Raw genomic sequence first — 14,873 nt, forward strand, 5'->3', positions numbered from 1 at the left:
GAGCCAGGAGCTGTCCAGGAAGGCCTTGTGGTCGAGCATCTGCCATCTTCTGGACTGCCGAGGTCCTGCCACACCCTGCCCGGTCAGCTCTAACACAGACAGATCGTTGCTGGGTGGAGATCTGGTTCATTTCAAACATTGCTGAAGTAAAAGAAAGCTTTTTATTTACTACCACAGAAATCCTCCCGTGACCTCAGTTAGGTTTGGTTCTTGTAATATGTGTGAAGAGAGCTGGTCAGAGGGAGGCGGCCTGGAGGTTTCTCAGCCTGTAGCAGGGCTGGAGACCACTGCTCAGAATTCTTAGAGTCATGCACAGGGCAAATCAGGGGATGAAAAATACTGTAAGGAGGCCGTCCAAGTTCACAGTGATTAATATCAGACACTGGATTTTGGCTTTGCACTAAAAAACTTCGTTTGTGGGCAAAGCTCACTCTTGGCTGCAATCACAGCCAGGCCTCCCTGGATGCACCCACAGCCCATGATGGGATCATGACAAATTGTACATCAACCTGTGTTGTCAGATGCACCAGGAGAGTGCCTTCAGGAATAATCTCCTGCTGTAAAGCGGGAAGAACCAAGCCTGGTCCCCACAGCACTCACCCCTGAACGTGCTGTTGGTAACACTTTGTTCAGGGGATCTCCGTCATGACCTGTGATTTGCGACCCAGTCATTTCCTTGTGTCTGGCATCTCCAGAGCTGGGCTGCTGCCGAGATCTGTGTGTGATGGGCAGTCATAACCACCGGAGAAGCTCTCACCAGTTTGACTTACAGCTGTGCATGGCCTGGTTTTAGGAGGAATTTGAGCTGAACCCAGGTTTGGTTATAATTTTCCAAAATAGCTTTCATTTTAGGAATCCAAATCCATCTGGATGAGATCCAGATGTTAACATTTATAACATCTGCCCCATCTGTTGAAGTCACTTGGAATTTCAGAGTTAGCCTGTCAGTAAGTCTGGGAGAGAAACCTTCTTCCAGAACGCTGCTTCTCCTCCACTCACAGTTGATCAGCCCCTCGGCTCTGAAGGGGGATTTCAGTGTCAGAAATATCCCTGGTGTCATAGACAGTCACTTCCAGGGTCTTCAGACCGTGGTCACGTGCAGCCCCTGGGTGAGCTGGTTACCTGGTTGTCATCTGTGATTCACCAGTGGGATGAGGTGTGTTCAGAAAGGAAGGCCAGCAAACAGACGCAGCGGTCTGTCTGTTGGGGCTTGGGTGGCATCATTTGAATACCTACAGTGGACGGTGCGGCAGCTGACCCAAGAGGCTTGCTCAGGAGCAGTGGTGCCTGCAGTTTCTGGGGGCTCAGTCTCATCACGGAAGGGGTGGGAAGGCAATTGGGTGGGACGGAGATAATGCGCAGGCGTCAGGGCCCTGCCGGGCGTCGATGAGCAGGACCAAGGCCCTGGAAGAGGGACCGGGAGTCTTCCTCCACGTCAGGGAAATTTCCGGGCTTTGGGGGCACTGCAGCTCTTCATGATCGCCGGTCCTCACTCGCGTCTCACTGGGGTGGAGCCTCAGGCGCCACGACGCTGAGGTGCAGGCCTGGGCCTCCTAATGCTGCATGGAGAAGAGAAGGCAGGAGGAGGGCTCGTTGGTTGGTGTGGCCTGGAGGAGAACAGGTAGCTTTTTTATCCTTCCTTTATTAAAGGTCTCCTTACAAACAAGAAAATAGAAATGGTTTGACTTTATGTTTTACTCTGGACAATTAGGGTTCAATTCTCAATTAATTTTACTAACACCAAAACTAAAGGGCTATGATAATCCACTGCCTTCTCACTGGGAGGTTTTTTGTTTTTTCCTAATGAGAAGATACTGAGTATCGACAAAGAGCTCGTGGTAGAAGGGGAGAAGGGAGAAGGGAGAGTTTCCACTGGCTGAAATGAACAGAGCATGACAGAAGGCTGCTCCCTGCCCGATCAGAGCTCGCGGGGTAATTCCGCCCCTTCACAGTCTTCCAGGATATTCGTGCACTTTCTGTATGTTTTAGCACATTGTTGATTCCTCCACAGAATTACAATAGGAATAAGAAGGGAAATCTGGAATATGGGTCAAACCTCATGAGTTTGGACTAACTAAGGAGAACCTGGTCTGAATTAGTGTGAATTCATGAGGCATCTAAACTATGTACATATATGCATACATATATATAAAATTTCATGTATATTGAAGAGTTTCATCCTTTTGAATCTATGAGAAGACGACATGTGAAGATGTAAGTATGCATGCATATACACACACAAATATATACTGTTACTCCTTTAAATGCCAAGGAAGCATCAGTTAGGAGCGGCTACGGCGGCAGGTGCTCTGTGGGCCTGCGTCTCTCCTGGTTCTGTCACGAGCGAGCCGACCCCTAGGCCGCTGTTTCTCAGCTGCAGCACTCTGGGCATGTGGGGCGGGGTGCCTCGGTAGTGTGGGGCTGCCCTGTGCGCTGCGGGACGTTGAGCAGCACCCCTGGCCTCTACATGCTGGATTCCAGTAGCACCCCTCAGCCCATGACAACCAACAATGTCTCTCAGACATTTCCAGATCTTGCCCTGGTTGAGAACCACCACGCAAGACCAAGTAGGATCATTCCCCAGGCCATGGAGGCCTCATCAGTAAGCTGAGGAGCGCATCTTCCAGTCCCTTCCAGATCTAACACTCCCAGAGTGACTGTCGGGGGTGCTGCCAGACTCAGAAGCCATCTGACACCTGTGTGCTTGCGCCTGGGTTATGAATGGAAAGGTATTCTTCTGAAGGTTGAACATTTAAGCTGTCGTTTCTGCTGTCCATTTGCTTATGTACGCCGCCCTGGCCTAGCTACCAAGCACTGGGAGATGAGTGCTCTTGCACTATATTCCTAGAAGCCCAAAATGGACTTAAAGTTGCTCTTATTTTTTACTAAACTTTACCCACTCAGCTGTGTTTAACGGAAAAGAGTTGGGGAAATGACTTGCCTGAAATACCTGCTTTTCTTCCCCTCAGGTATTCTCACACTGAAGAGAGCAAATGAACTTCTGAGCCCGTGCGTGCCAGGCAGCTTCCTGATCCGAGTCAGCGAGAGGATCAGAGGCTACGCCCTGTCCTATCGGGGTCAGGACGGCTGTAAGCACTTCCTCATCGACGCCTCCACGGACTCCTACAGCTTCCTGGGCGTGGACCAGCTGCAGCATGGTACCCTGGCCGAGCTGGTGGAGTACCACAAGGTGAACCCAGGCGCCAACCTCATTTGCTCTGAATTGCCCTGCTGCCAGTGAAAGGCAGTTACAAGAAAAAGGACTGAGACAAGTAATGGGGAGATTAGTCTTTGATAATGCCTTCTGATAGTCAGGATTCTTAACTGCGTTTCCTTTATCACTGAACCTACTTCCTCCTCAGATACTCAGGGACCCCGCTGGGGCAGAGAATATAGGAGACGCTAAAAAATCCGTGCACACACTGATCACATCTGAGAACACTCTTAAGTTAGAACTCGAGCCCGGGACGGAAAGAGAGCACGTGGCAGTTTCTGGGTGAGAAAAATCTCTTTTAAGATTGCATAAACCAGTAAAGCTTTGTGTAAATCAAGGGTAGGCAGGAAGTTACACACTCTGAGGAGACAGGAAGGGAGTGACATTATTATTTATACTGTCTTAACAACCTGCCCAGCCTGACCTGTGCCTTCTGATTCACAGGAGGAACCCATAACTTCCCTGGGGAAAGAGCTCCTTCTGTACCCCTGTGGGCAGCAGGACCAGCCGCCCGACTACCTGGAGCTCTTTAAGTGACAGCGCCCATCATGTCACCCTGCACCCCACTGCGGGCTTTCCTCTGGAGAAACACTGCTGAGTGGACATTTGTGTGTGAAGCCAAAATCACCCTGCAGCGGAGCTGATGCTGATCAAGTGAGGCATCCTGGGAGGCCTGTGGCAGTCTCTCTTCTGCACCAACGCCAGAGCTTAAAGTTAAGAGAAACGACCTCTGCATCCTGTGCTCTCCACAAGGAAAGGGAGAAGGGTCCCAATTGCAGCAACTAACAACATGAAGGCTGCAACCTTAATAGTGTAGATAAGATAAAATGAACGAGGAAGAAATGGAGACCTTTTAGGAATTAAGGTGTGCTTCAAAAACCAGTGGCTCACGTGAACTATTTCCTGACCTCTACACTCCCTCTCTGCGTCACCTCAAAAGGTTTCAGGGTCCTGTTTATGTGACGTCCCATGTGGGCTGTGGGAAGCTGGCAGAAAGGCCTTTACTAGCGGCTGGGATGACCCTCCAAACACACTTGATTTACTGTGCATGCTGGAGCCAAGATGTAAGAGACACAGAAAGACACAAGTTGGGAATGTCAATTGAATGAGGGGTTTTAAAATGCAGGATGAGAGGCTTAGCATGTACAGACATAGTAGGCCTGTAGGAGAGTGAGCAGACATCTGCAAGCATGTGTCCTCGTCCTGGAGGCCCGGGGCAGCACTGCCTGCCTGCTGTGGCTCTCCCCAAGAGCGCCCCAAGAGGATGGAGTGTGCATCTTAGTGGTCACAGAGAACAGATTAGTGAGCTGTTTGGATTCTATTTGTCATGGGTTGAATTGTGTTCCCAAAAAATATGTTGAGGGGGCCAGCACGGTGGCGTAGTGGTTAACTTCACGCACTCCGCTTTGGTGCTTGGTGGCCCAGGGTTTGCAGGTTTGGATCCCGGGTGTGGATCTAGCACCACTCATCAAGCCACATTATGGCAGGTGTCTCACATATACAGTAGAGAAGGATGGGTGTGGATGTTAGCTCAGGGCCAGTGTTCCTCAGCAAAAAGTGGAGGATTGGTGGTAGATACTAGCTCAGGGCTAATCTTCCTCCAAAAAAAAAAAAAAACAGTTGCAGTCCTATCCCCCTGTACCTGTGAATGTGACCTTATTTGGGAATAGCGTCTTTGATGTAATCAAGTTAAGATGAGGTCGTGCTGGGTTAGAGTGGGCCCTAAATCCACTGACTGGCATGCTTGTAAGGAGAGAGGGATCTGGAGACAGAGACACGCAGAGGGAAGAAGCCCGTGGGACGAGAGAGGCAGAGGTGGGAGTGATGTAGCTGCAGGCCAGGGAGCGCCAAGGAGTTCTGGCGACCACCAGAGGCCAGGAGAGCCGTGTGAGCAGACTCTCAGAGGGAGCGTGGCCCTGCTGACACCTGGGTTTCAGACTTCCGGCCTCCAGAGCTGTGAGAGGATGAAGTCCTGTTGTCTTAAGCACCGAGTTTATGGTAGTTTGTTACGGCATCGCTAGGAAACGAATACAGAGTTTATGTCGTTACGGAGCCTCGTGTGTTGTGTACCATTTGTTGCTGTACAGTCCGCCCTCATAACGAAGGGAAAAGGGGAGACGAGAGTAACCCCCAGCTGGCTTGCTCAGCTCTGGCATGCAGACTCGCCCCGTCGGGAGTCTTGTGCCCACTGCATCCCCACACAACCTCGAGCCCAGTAAGGGGGCGCCCTCTGGGCAGCGAGCGAGGAGTTTCTGATGATTCTTCTGGGAAGATGGAGATGGACTTCAGCTCCAACTCCCAGTGTCAGCATCCTTTTAAAGCAAGCACAGGATTGTCACAGTTTATTCATGAGGTTGGTTGTATAAAACACTTTCTGGCCAGGGAAGAGGGCAGTGTGCGTGTGTGTGTGGATGGGTGTGTGTGCGCTTTATGAGAAATTTCTAAACATAGATCTTTGTTAAATGTTTCTTGACATGTTCCGTGAGGTTTCCGTTGTCTGAGCGAGCCTGCCTCTTAGCGTTCGTTTCTGACTCAGCAGCCGTGACAGTCTGGAACTGCAGAGGTAGCACAGGGCTGGAGGTCAGAAACTTCTGCTCCGTTCCTCTCTTCTCACCACTAGCTGTGTGAACGGGGACAGGTCCCTCTACCTCTGATGCTCAGTTTTCACTTCTAAGAAAAAAAAGAAAAAAAAAGGTGTTTTAACTAGGTGAGTGTTATTATTTTATCCAGCTCTGAAATCTTAAGGTTCTGGAATGAATAAAAAAGTACCCAATAGGCACTAATAATTATGAAGACGTGAAAGATTCCAGTATCACCATCTGCCTAAAATTATTTTGGAGGAAATAAGTACAGTAAGTGTCATCTTACTGGAGGCAGATTCAGAAAACAGGAAAGGACCTGACTGAATTGATCTGCTGTTACAAGGGGAGCAGATCTGAGTTCTGTACAATTTTATCCTGCGGGTTGTTGACACTCAGTGGAAAGAGCTGTCGAGTGTTTGAGGTTATGATGGCCAGGGTAACACCTGAAATTCTTAGAGAAGAAGGATGGTTTGCAGACTTCGGAAACTGATTACAACTAGATGGAGTTGAGGAGCCCTGAATTCTCCTCTTTCCTGGGATGTCCAAACCCTGGCCCTGGTCCCCTCTTTCCATTGCCTCAACAAGGCCGGCTCCTGACCTGCCTGCCTGAGGTTTCTCAGTCTGGGATGCTCCCCTCATGTCAGGAGCTGTCCAGGTTCTCAGTCCCAGGCACTCCAACTCATCTCCTTCTTTGGGACTGTGCACAAAGGCCACTCCCTGCCCATCTCGGTCTTCTCTCCCTCTACTCCACAATAAGACCTCGGAATCATCCCCCACTCTCTGGCTGCCACCTCCCTACAGCCAGCCCCTCACATACCCGTCAGTCCCCCATCAGGTCACCTGTAAGGCCCCAGTTCAGTCCCCTGCTCCACTCTGCTGCAGTAGGATGCACCAGGAAGCTACTTTGTCCCTCAGTGTCACCACCAGTGCTAAGCAATGTCAAGAAGTGTTAGTAGGCTCAAACCTTACACCAAGAAGAGGAAAAACACAGGGTTAGTTAAGAAAAAGGATCAAGAGAAAGGAGAAAGATGGGAAAGATTGGGGAAAAGGGGCATGGACAGGTCACTTAGAATATCTCGGGGGCATTTATACCAAAATTTGCCTATCCCAGCTAACGCATTGGAATTAACCATCCTTTTACTGTAAAGTAATGGCACGTGCTAATGTGGCATGAGATGTTTTTAAATTAAAAAAAAAATTCGTGGCCTAAATTTTTGCAGTGGCCCGCTCCTGTAAAGGCAGCCTTTTTCAGGCACTGCTGTGCAGTGGTGTGCCATGGCCTCACATGCGCGTGCCTTGGGACTCCTGCCTTTTGGGGCACAGGAAAGAGACAAAAATGATTTCTAGGTGTCCTTGATGTGTCTCCATGGGGCCTCTGCTTCCATTTTTGGCAAGAATGAGGCAAATGCTTTCACTTCAGGCACATTGCATAGGTCTTTTTTTAAGAACATGAGTTTTCTACAATTGTATATTTAAATAATTCTCTTTGAATTGTGTTTTCCCTTCCTCAGTAGTACCTATAAATCGTACCTATATTTCTCTTCTTTGCCTTCCATTTTTGTAATCTCATCCTCCTGGTTTTCCTCTCTCCATCCTTTTCCACTGTATTTTAGGAAAACCGCTCATCTCTTTCCTTTCCCCATCTCAGGGCAAATTTCCTGTGATGTTAACTCTGCTCTTACCGGCTCCAGTGTCGATTTTCGTACTTCTGTTTCAGTTTACTTGCTATGCTCCCTTGTCTCCCCATGCAAGATCCTTAGACTTCCTACTGCTGCCCCAGACTGAAAACTATCAGGAGGCTTAAATAATAAAAGTGTCCTCTTTTTATTGTGTGGTAAAAACACATTGATTCTAATGAGGTAGCTTGATAGACTAGAGAGAAAGCCCAGCAGGTTTGGGTTTGGGTCCCGGCTACACCATTAACTAGCTGTGTGCCATCTTAAAGAAAAATATACTAAGCCTGTCTGAGCTTCAGCGTCTTCATCTTTGAAACAGGAGGTACTGAAGTCACTCACTGTTCTGAGGCTTAGAAAGGACCTAGGGGAGGTGCCCAGTGGATGTAGAGTTCTCCACAAGTGGCAGTTATTCCTGGTGTGTCACGCGTCCAACAAGGCCAGGACCCGTGCACTCCATGCTCCTCCTCCACCAGCTCCACTGATGCAGCCAATGAGTTGTGCATCCCAATGGCCCATTTGCTAGAGTTTCTGGGATGAACTTTAAGGGGGAAAAGGAAACTGTTAAAAAGTTAGGGATATAATGATGACTCACAATATATTAGCCAATTGACTTGCAGAGAAATGGCTCACTTCGTTTGGGTTTGAAATGAAGGCTCCATCTGATTGACAACTCCCGAGATAGGAGTGACCGGTCTTTACGCCCATATAGGCCATTGACAAGCCTATCCATTTGCCCTGGGGTTCCTGACCACAAATCGCCAAGAAGGTGCCTCCTTTTTTGACCAGAAGACATTGCAAACCCAGGTCCCTTTGAGATTAACTCTGCATTGTCTCCCAAATAGGCAGGCAGCACCGGTGCTGAGCCAGAGTGCCAGGGAGGGCGCGCCCCCGGCCTCTCAGTCTAAGTCAGCTTCTACTCCCCTGCAACTGAAAGGGAGTTCCTTCAGGAAGTCTCGCGACCAACTGGGTCAGGACCCCAGTAACCCGCCAGCACACTGTGCCCCAGCAACCAACAACGGGCAGGCGCCCTGGCTGTGGAAGAGCTCTAGAAAAGGCTCCTCCACCAGGCCACTCCTGCCATCCCGACGCCCCACGCGCCTGGGTGCAACTATTACACGGCTCCATTTCAGCGAATGACTAGAACAAAGAAGAAGTTACGTAGTTAAATACATTTTTCTTCAGCTTTTCTTTAAATTTAACTTCAGAGATTTACTGTTGGCTTTGATTTTTATTTTTAAATTTGTATTTATTTTTCTTAACCTTTTCACATGGGGTTTGACACCCTGGCAGGCCACATGATGAGTAGTTGTAATTCTTCAGACACGAGTTGAGGGTGGGTTGGCGGGCGCTGGTGGAGGGGTTAGAACCTGTGGGATTAATGACTGAGGGGGAGGCAGCTGCTGGCAGTACTGCCCTCACCTCATTTCAGGCTACAGCATCTGACTCTCAGGCTGGTGGAAAGTACGTCCAGTTCACCAAGCGCCCCGCCTGGTACGGCCTGTGGCAGGCAGGCCATCTGCAGGCCAGCGGCCAGGTTGAAGGATGTTTGGTGAACCTTGGGCAGAGGCCGCTGATGGTAGCCTGGTCCCCCGGAACCTCTGGCTGACTGTAGGGGCAGAGATGGTCCTGAGACTACTCAGCGCCTCCTCTCCCCAGGCTGCCACCTGCGCCCCTCCCCGAGAAGAGCAGCCGAGGGCCCGATGCTGACCAGAGGTCGTGCTCAAACAGCAGGAATGCGGACATTCTGAAAGGCACCTCTGCGGACCGGGAGAACGTGCTGTGCATGTTGGAAAAAACCACCACCCAAACCCCCCAACCAACTGGCACAGTCCCCAGAGCTTTCGGCAGCAGCAGTAAAGCACTAAATCCTGCCAGGAGAAACAGCTTTGAATTCAAATACAAAGCTAATCAGAATACAGATCACACGAAGCTGCCAGTTATTTGATGGGTGTTGGGAGTAGAACACACCCACCCTTCTGAAGGACGGCTCAAGGGCATTATCTCTGATCAGCAGTTCTCAGAAACAACGTCAGCTCTTTCTCAAAAACCAAGTATTCCCACCTGCTCTACCCTCCTACAGGAGGCAGTCTTTACGTCTATGCCTGGGGATCCTGCCAGAGCCCGCTTCAAGGCCTCAGAGCCCTAGCCCACTGGTCATCACATGGCAGCTGGAGGGAGGCGGGGCCGGCTCCGGCAGCGTTCCTGGATCACTGTGTTGACAAGTTTTCATTCGTTGTCGGGGGATTTCTCAGGTGGAGCTGGAGTACAGTGAAATGGTGGGAAACTGAGGCACAAGAAGACAGTCTCTGAGCTCGCCCCAGGCCATAGGCTAACCCCCAACCCCCGACTCCCTCCTGAGCTACAAGCCCCCTGGAGCTGGCTGTGGGACGATGATGCAGGAGCCTGGAGCCAGCCACTTTCTGGCCAGGCCTCTGGGCAAGTTCCTTACCATCTCTGAGCCTCAGTTTTCTGCACTGGGAAAATGGAAGGAGCAATATGACCTGTCCTAGAAGGCTGGCATTCTGTACATGGGTGCCTGGACATGTTCCTTACTTCAAAACCATCTAACGCCTCTCAGCTGCCTAGGGTGTCATTAACTCCAAATTATCAAGCATGAACTTTGAGGAAGAAATTACCCATTGCTGTATGTTCGACATTTCTAGTTACCCTTTTTCCAATAGGTTGAAACTGTTTTCAGAATAGCAGAAATAAAGGACAACAGTGCACACATGACGGGTTCATGACCTCTAACGTGTGACCCGTAATGGCCCTCTGACTATACCCAGGAGGCGCTGGGAGTGCTGGGAAGCACACAGACACAGTTGTGACGCAGATGTGAATGAGGAATTGGTATCAAATAATAACAGCTGGACATGAAGCCTTGCCACATGCCTGACGCGTCCTAAGCATGTCACACACGTGAACGCAGTCTTCACCACAATCTTGTGATCTAGGTGTGACTGCAGTCATCACCCTGAAGGGGAACTAGGGTACAGAGATGCTGAGTGATTGGTTTAAGATCATACAGGTTGCAAGTTAAAGAACCAGCATTTGAACCCGGCTGGGAAGCCATGATGTTAACTGCCACACTGAACTGAACCCTGATAAGATTAGATAAGATTAGATAACATTGGAAGATTTCCCCTGAAACAAAAGTTATTAAAAATAGGTTCTGGGTAGTACTTTCTTATTTTTCAGGATTATGTATTATGTCTACTTGGCTCAGGCAAAACCTTAAACCTAGGAGTGTGTGAAGCTTTACCTGTTAAAATTCCTGGGCCTGATTCTCTCCTCATCACTGATGTGTAGAGAGAAGCAAGTTGGCCACATTTATGAATACGAAAGAGGGCTGCAAAGTAGCAGATTGGAGGGAAAACTGGGCACATGAAGAGGTCTGCGGTTGGGAGGCAGCAGTGTGCTGGCAAATAGTTAACAGCTAGCTGGGGTGGGGTTCGGGCGGGGGGGTCCTGGTGTATAGCTTTGGTCAGTTGCCAGTTTCCATGGTGCAAATCCTCCCACCACGGTTGACTTCCAGCTACCAAGCTGCCATTGCTGAATGGGGAGCAGGAAGAGGTGCTGACAGTTGGCTCTCCCGAGGCTGCATGAGCCCGCCTCGGCTTAGCGGAGTTCCCAGGTTCATATTGGAGACCTGGCTCCAGGGACACGGCTGGGGCAGTCACCAGGTGACTTACACACAACCCTCACACAGGGAGGATGCAGAGAGCTGGAAGGGGCCTTAGACAAGTCCGAGACTCGGTGTTTCCTCGGCAGCATCCTTCTATAGAAGAGGTACCGTGACTGGGCCCTTCAAGCCCCAGGTTCCTACTGCTGTCCTTTGCTGTCTAGGGGTAAACCCCATGCCCCCAAATACAACGTTTCAGCGGGGCCTCCACTGACCCTTCTCTAGTACATGTCTTGGGCAGGGCATGGGGACAGGGCCTGAACGTTTGTGCCCCCACAAAATCCCTAATGTGACGGTATTTGGAGGCGGGGACTTTAGTAGGTAATTAGGTCATGAGGGTGGAGCCCCCACGAGGGAACTGGTGTCCTTTTAAGAACAGGAGGATAGGGAGGCCTCGGTCGGCTCTCAGCCATGTGAGGACACGGCCAGAAGGGGTTCTCAGCAGACAGCGACCTGCCAGTGCCGGGATGGCGGACCTCCCAGCCCCCAGCACTGTGAGGAATCAGTGTCCCCCGTCCGTGCTGTCTTGTTATAGCAGCCCAAACTGAGACTGATCTGCTCTTGCATGTGCTTTGAAGGGCTCTTACCATTTGACAAAACTGTTTTACCTGAGTCAGCTTTCAGAAGAGAGAAATAGTTTCATATGATGCTGTTTACTCTTCTCTTCAGCTACCCTCAGCAACTTTGAAAACCCAGTTCCTACCCACTTGTCTTGGGCATCTCTGATATGCAACTTAAACAAGCACAAACGGCCAGTTAGTCGATAGCAGGCAGCCTGGCAAAGCATCACCCGCGGGACGCAGAGCCTGATTCCCTGGTCAGAACATTTGCGCCCCGCTGCCAGCTCTGCTGGACATGCATCCCCCTGACACTGGAGAACACAGGCAGGAGTGTGCAGGGCAGACCCACCAAGCCATCTGAACCACTGGAGAGACGGGCAGATGTGCGCCCTGAATGTCTAGTATCACCACTGCAGGTGACAGTATGGAAAACGGTGAGAGTCAAAGGGCCTTGGAGATCGTTGCTCAGTTTCTTCTCATTTGAAAAGGACAAGTAAAATGGAGTATGGCCAGGTTTTCCGTTATGGTTCTCTGCTGCCTCTAGACCCGTGGTTCTCAACCAGAGGTGGCTTTGCCCCTGGGGAACCTTTGGCAATGACTGGAGACATGCTTGTTGTCGACCTGGGTGGAGGATGCTCTGGGCCTCTGGGTGGGAGCCAGGGATGCTGCTAAACATCCTACAGCGCACAGGACGGCCCCACAACAAAGAAGGATCTAACCCAAATGCCCGTACTGCCAAAGCTGAGAAACCCTGGTCTACGCACAAAATACCGTTTTCCAAAAACTAAAGATTTGGCATTCCTACTCCAGGAAGAAATCATATCCACAAATCATATTTTATTAGCTGTCCAATGCCACCTTCCATTCATGTCCTGTGTTTTAATTAAATTTTATGAACCAACAGTACAAACCAATACAGTGCCTTTTTTTTTTTTTTTTTTTTTTTTACACACCAACAGCTTGAATGTTCTTGAGGCCTTTAAACAATGAGTTGACTGTGGCAAACAGAAGACAGGAATCAGAGAGAGAATTAGCTCATGCAGCTGGTGCCGGCTAATAAATACACAATTTTCACATGAATGTAGAAAGCACTCAATGTTAACTGTATTTATTTTTAAAAAATAGTTGGAAACTGTAATCAAATGCAATTTTCAGAAGCATCTTGGTGACTGAATAGAAGTGCTTAATTTAAAAAATAATTAAGTGACTTTCCCCGAGACCGAAAGCAGGGTGAGTGAACGCGCAGCAACGTGTCCACGCTCCTCGGCTCCGGCATGGAGGGGTCTTTCACAAAGACATTTTTCTGCACGTCCTTTCACAGAAGCTAGAAGCCAGGAAGAGCACCCTGCTTTGAAAAGAGATTGTTTGGTTCACACAGCGTACTTTGGTTTATTTAAACAGGTAAGAAAGTAGTCCCCAGTTCTCCTGAGGAGGAAATGTGTTTTTCTGACTTTTGAATAAATCACGGTTATCACCAGTCTGAACGAGTTTTCTTTTCTGTTAAGGTAAAAAGTATATTTTTTTGTTCCCTCCAGTGTTCAGTTGCTCCTCTTCAGAAGGACTCTTCAGATGAAGTCTCCGTAGGTCTTGACCCGCCGGCGGCCCCGCCCCGCCTTCCATACACTGGAAGGTCGGACAGTCAGTGCCTGCCAGGATGAGCGCTGGCATGTCCTTGCACATGGGTATCAATCTGACTCTCTGAACTGAAAGTTCTCATAATGCATCTAAAAGTATCTTCTTAAATAATATAAAAATGTATGCTAATTTGTGCTCTTAGTAAGGCTTGCAAATCGGCAATTAAATAAGCAGAATATAACTCACAAGCAAAAAAAGTGCATTTTTAAATAAAACTAACAAAACAAATGGAGATCGTTAAAACTACAACCAAAAAGATGAGCAGATTATTTTTGGTTAATCTTGGGGGGGAAATGACACAATCGTTACGGTTTCTTTCCTTTTTCAGTCCACTGGTTTCACTTAATATACTCACAAGAACGGCGAGGAGCATATCTTCGGATTTCAAAGTTTCCTTGCCCGCCTTCTGATATTCCAGCACTGCCACCGGCTAGAGCCCAACTGAGGTAGTCACCGTGTGGGGAGAAATGTACTCACCTTCCATTCTAATCAACTTTTTACAAAACTGGTCTTAATTCATGACTATTTCAATGAGCACAGAAAACGACAGATCTCACTTTGCTGTAAACACAATCAAAACCTCCAGGCCATCAGGCCCACCACTCAAGTCCTCCTGCCTCTGTCGGACGCCGCCCGGCACCTGGGCTACTTCCGCAGGTGTGGCGGGAGATCTTGATTTCCCGCCGCAGGAAGCTAAATGGGCAGAGAGGAGTGGAGGCTCCCCCTCGTCTCTCTGACTGACCTGTGAATTCTCGTTTGTGCCCTTTATAGAAATCTTTTCCTTGTTGCAGTCACTCATTTGGTAATTGCAAAAGGAAAAAAAATAAGCATCTCCCCAAATCTGTCCCCGGGAGTTCATGTTTTCTTGCTGTTTGTCTTCTGTTTCTGTTTGCGGAGGTGAGCCTCTATCTCGTGCCTGAAGACCAGCATCCCCAGCTGCCCGTGCGACGCCTCGTTCATGGCCTTGGACTGCATGCACATCTTGTACTGCTCGGGGCTCAGCTCATCCACACAGCGCTTCTTGTGCCAGAGGTGGAAGAGTCCCCGCACAGGCGTGCGCACCACGACCAGATTGCTGTGCAGATACTTGCGGTAAAGGTGCACGTCCTCTCCGCCCCAGCCTTTGATGTCCAAGTCAAAGCCACCTGTCAGGAGAGAACACACCGCTGAGTCGCGCTGCGCAGGCCCCTCCCGACCTGCCCGCACAGAACTGCGCAGGAGGAGAAGCAGCATTTAGGGCAGAAGTGTTTCACTCCCCCTCCAAATTATGAGCGTCCATCTGGGTCATGGAACTCGGAAATCCCCACCGAGAGGACCTTCCTGGAAGCCAGCACCCACTCCTTGAGATCAGACTGCAGACAATGCCCAGCATTTGCTGCCCTCCAGAGCTCCCAGCAGTGTAGGAATGGCCCTCGCCTCCATCAGGAGCTGCACCAACATCCCCACTTTGCACCTTGAAACCTCTGCATGAAAATTCTTGTGTTTCTGTTCGATGGTGGCCTCGTCCTGCCACAGCAGAGAATA

At 49.6% G+C, this 14,873-nt stretch overlaps 2 protein-coding genes across 17 annotated transcripts in view; one reads left to right on the forward strand and one right to left on the reverse strand.

The window, feature by feature from the left end:
* The window catches only part of SH2D4A (SH2 domain containing 4A), a 65,471-nt gene extending 60,205 nt beyond the window's left edge, over positions 1-5,266 (forward strand). For all 3 annotated transcript variants that reach the window (XM_044751088.2, XM_044751090.2, XM_070499796.1), the window contains 2 exons: positions 2,970-3,190; positions 3,659-5,266. In XM_044751088.2, the coding sequence (XP_044607023.1) occupies positions 2,970-3,190; positions 3,659-3,751 (314 nt within the window). In that variant the 3' untranslated portion in view covers positions 3,752-5,266. The remainder of the gene's footprint in view (positions 1-2,969; positions 3,191-3,658) is intronic.
* A 7,528-nt stretch (positions 5,267-12,794) lies between these two features.
* CSGALNACT1 (chondroitin sulfate N-acetylgalactosaminyltransferase 1) overlaps positions 12,795-14,873 on the reverse strand; it is a 342,149-nt gene continuing 340,070 nt past the window's right edge. For all 14 annotated transcript variants that reach the window (XM_070499792.1, XM_044751081.2, XM_070499794.1 and 11 more), the window contains one exon: positions 12,795-14,494. In XM_070499792.1, coding sequence (XP_070355893.1) covers positions 14,348-14,494 — 147 coding nt within the window. In that variant the 3' untranslated portion in view covers positions 12,795-14,347. The remainder of the gene's footprint in view (positions 14,495-14,873) is intronic.

This window comes from Equus asinus, chromosome 27 (assembly GCF_041296235.1).
Source record: "Equus asinus isolate D_3611 breed Donkey chromosome 27, EquAss-T2T_v2, whole genome shotgun sequence".
Lineage (NCBI taxonomy): Eukaryota > Metazoa > Chordata > Mammalia > Perissodactyla > Equidae > Equus > Equus asinus.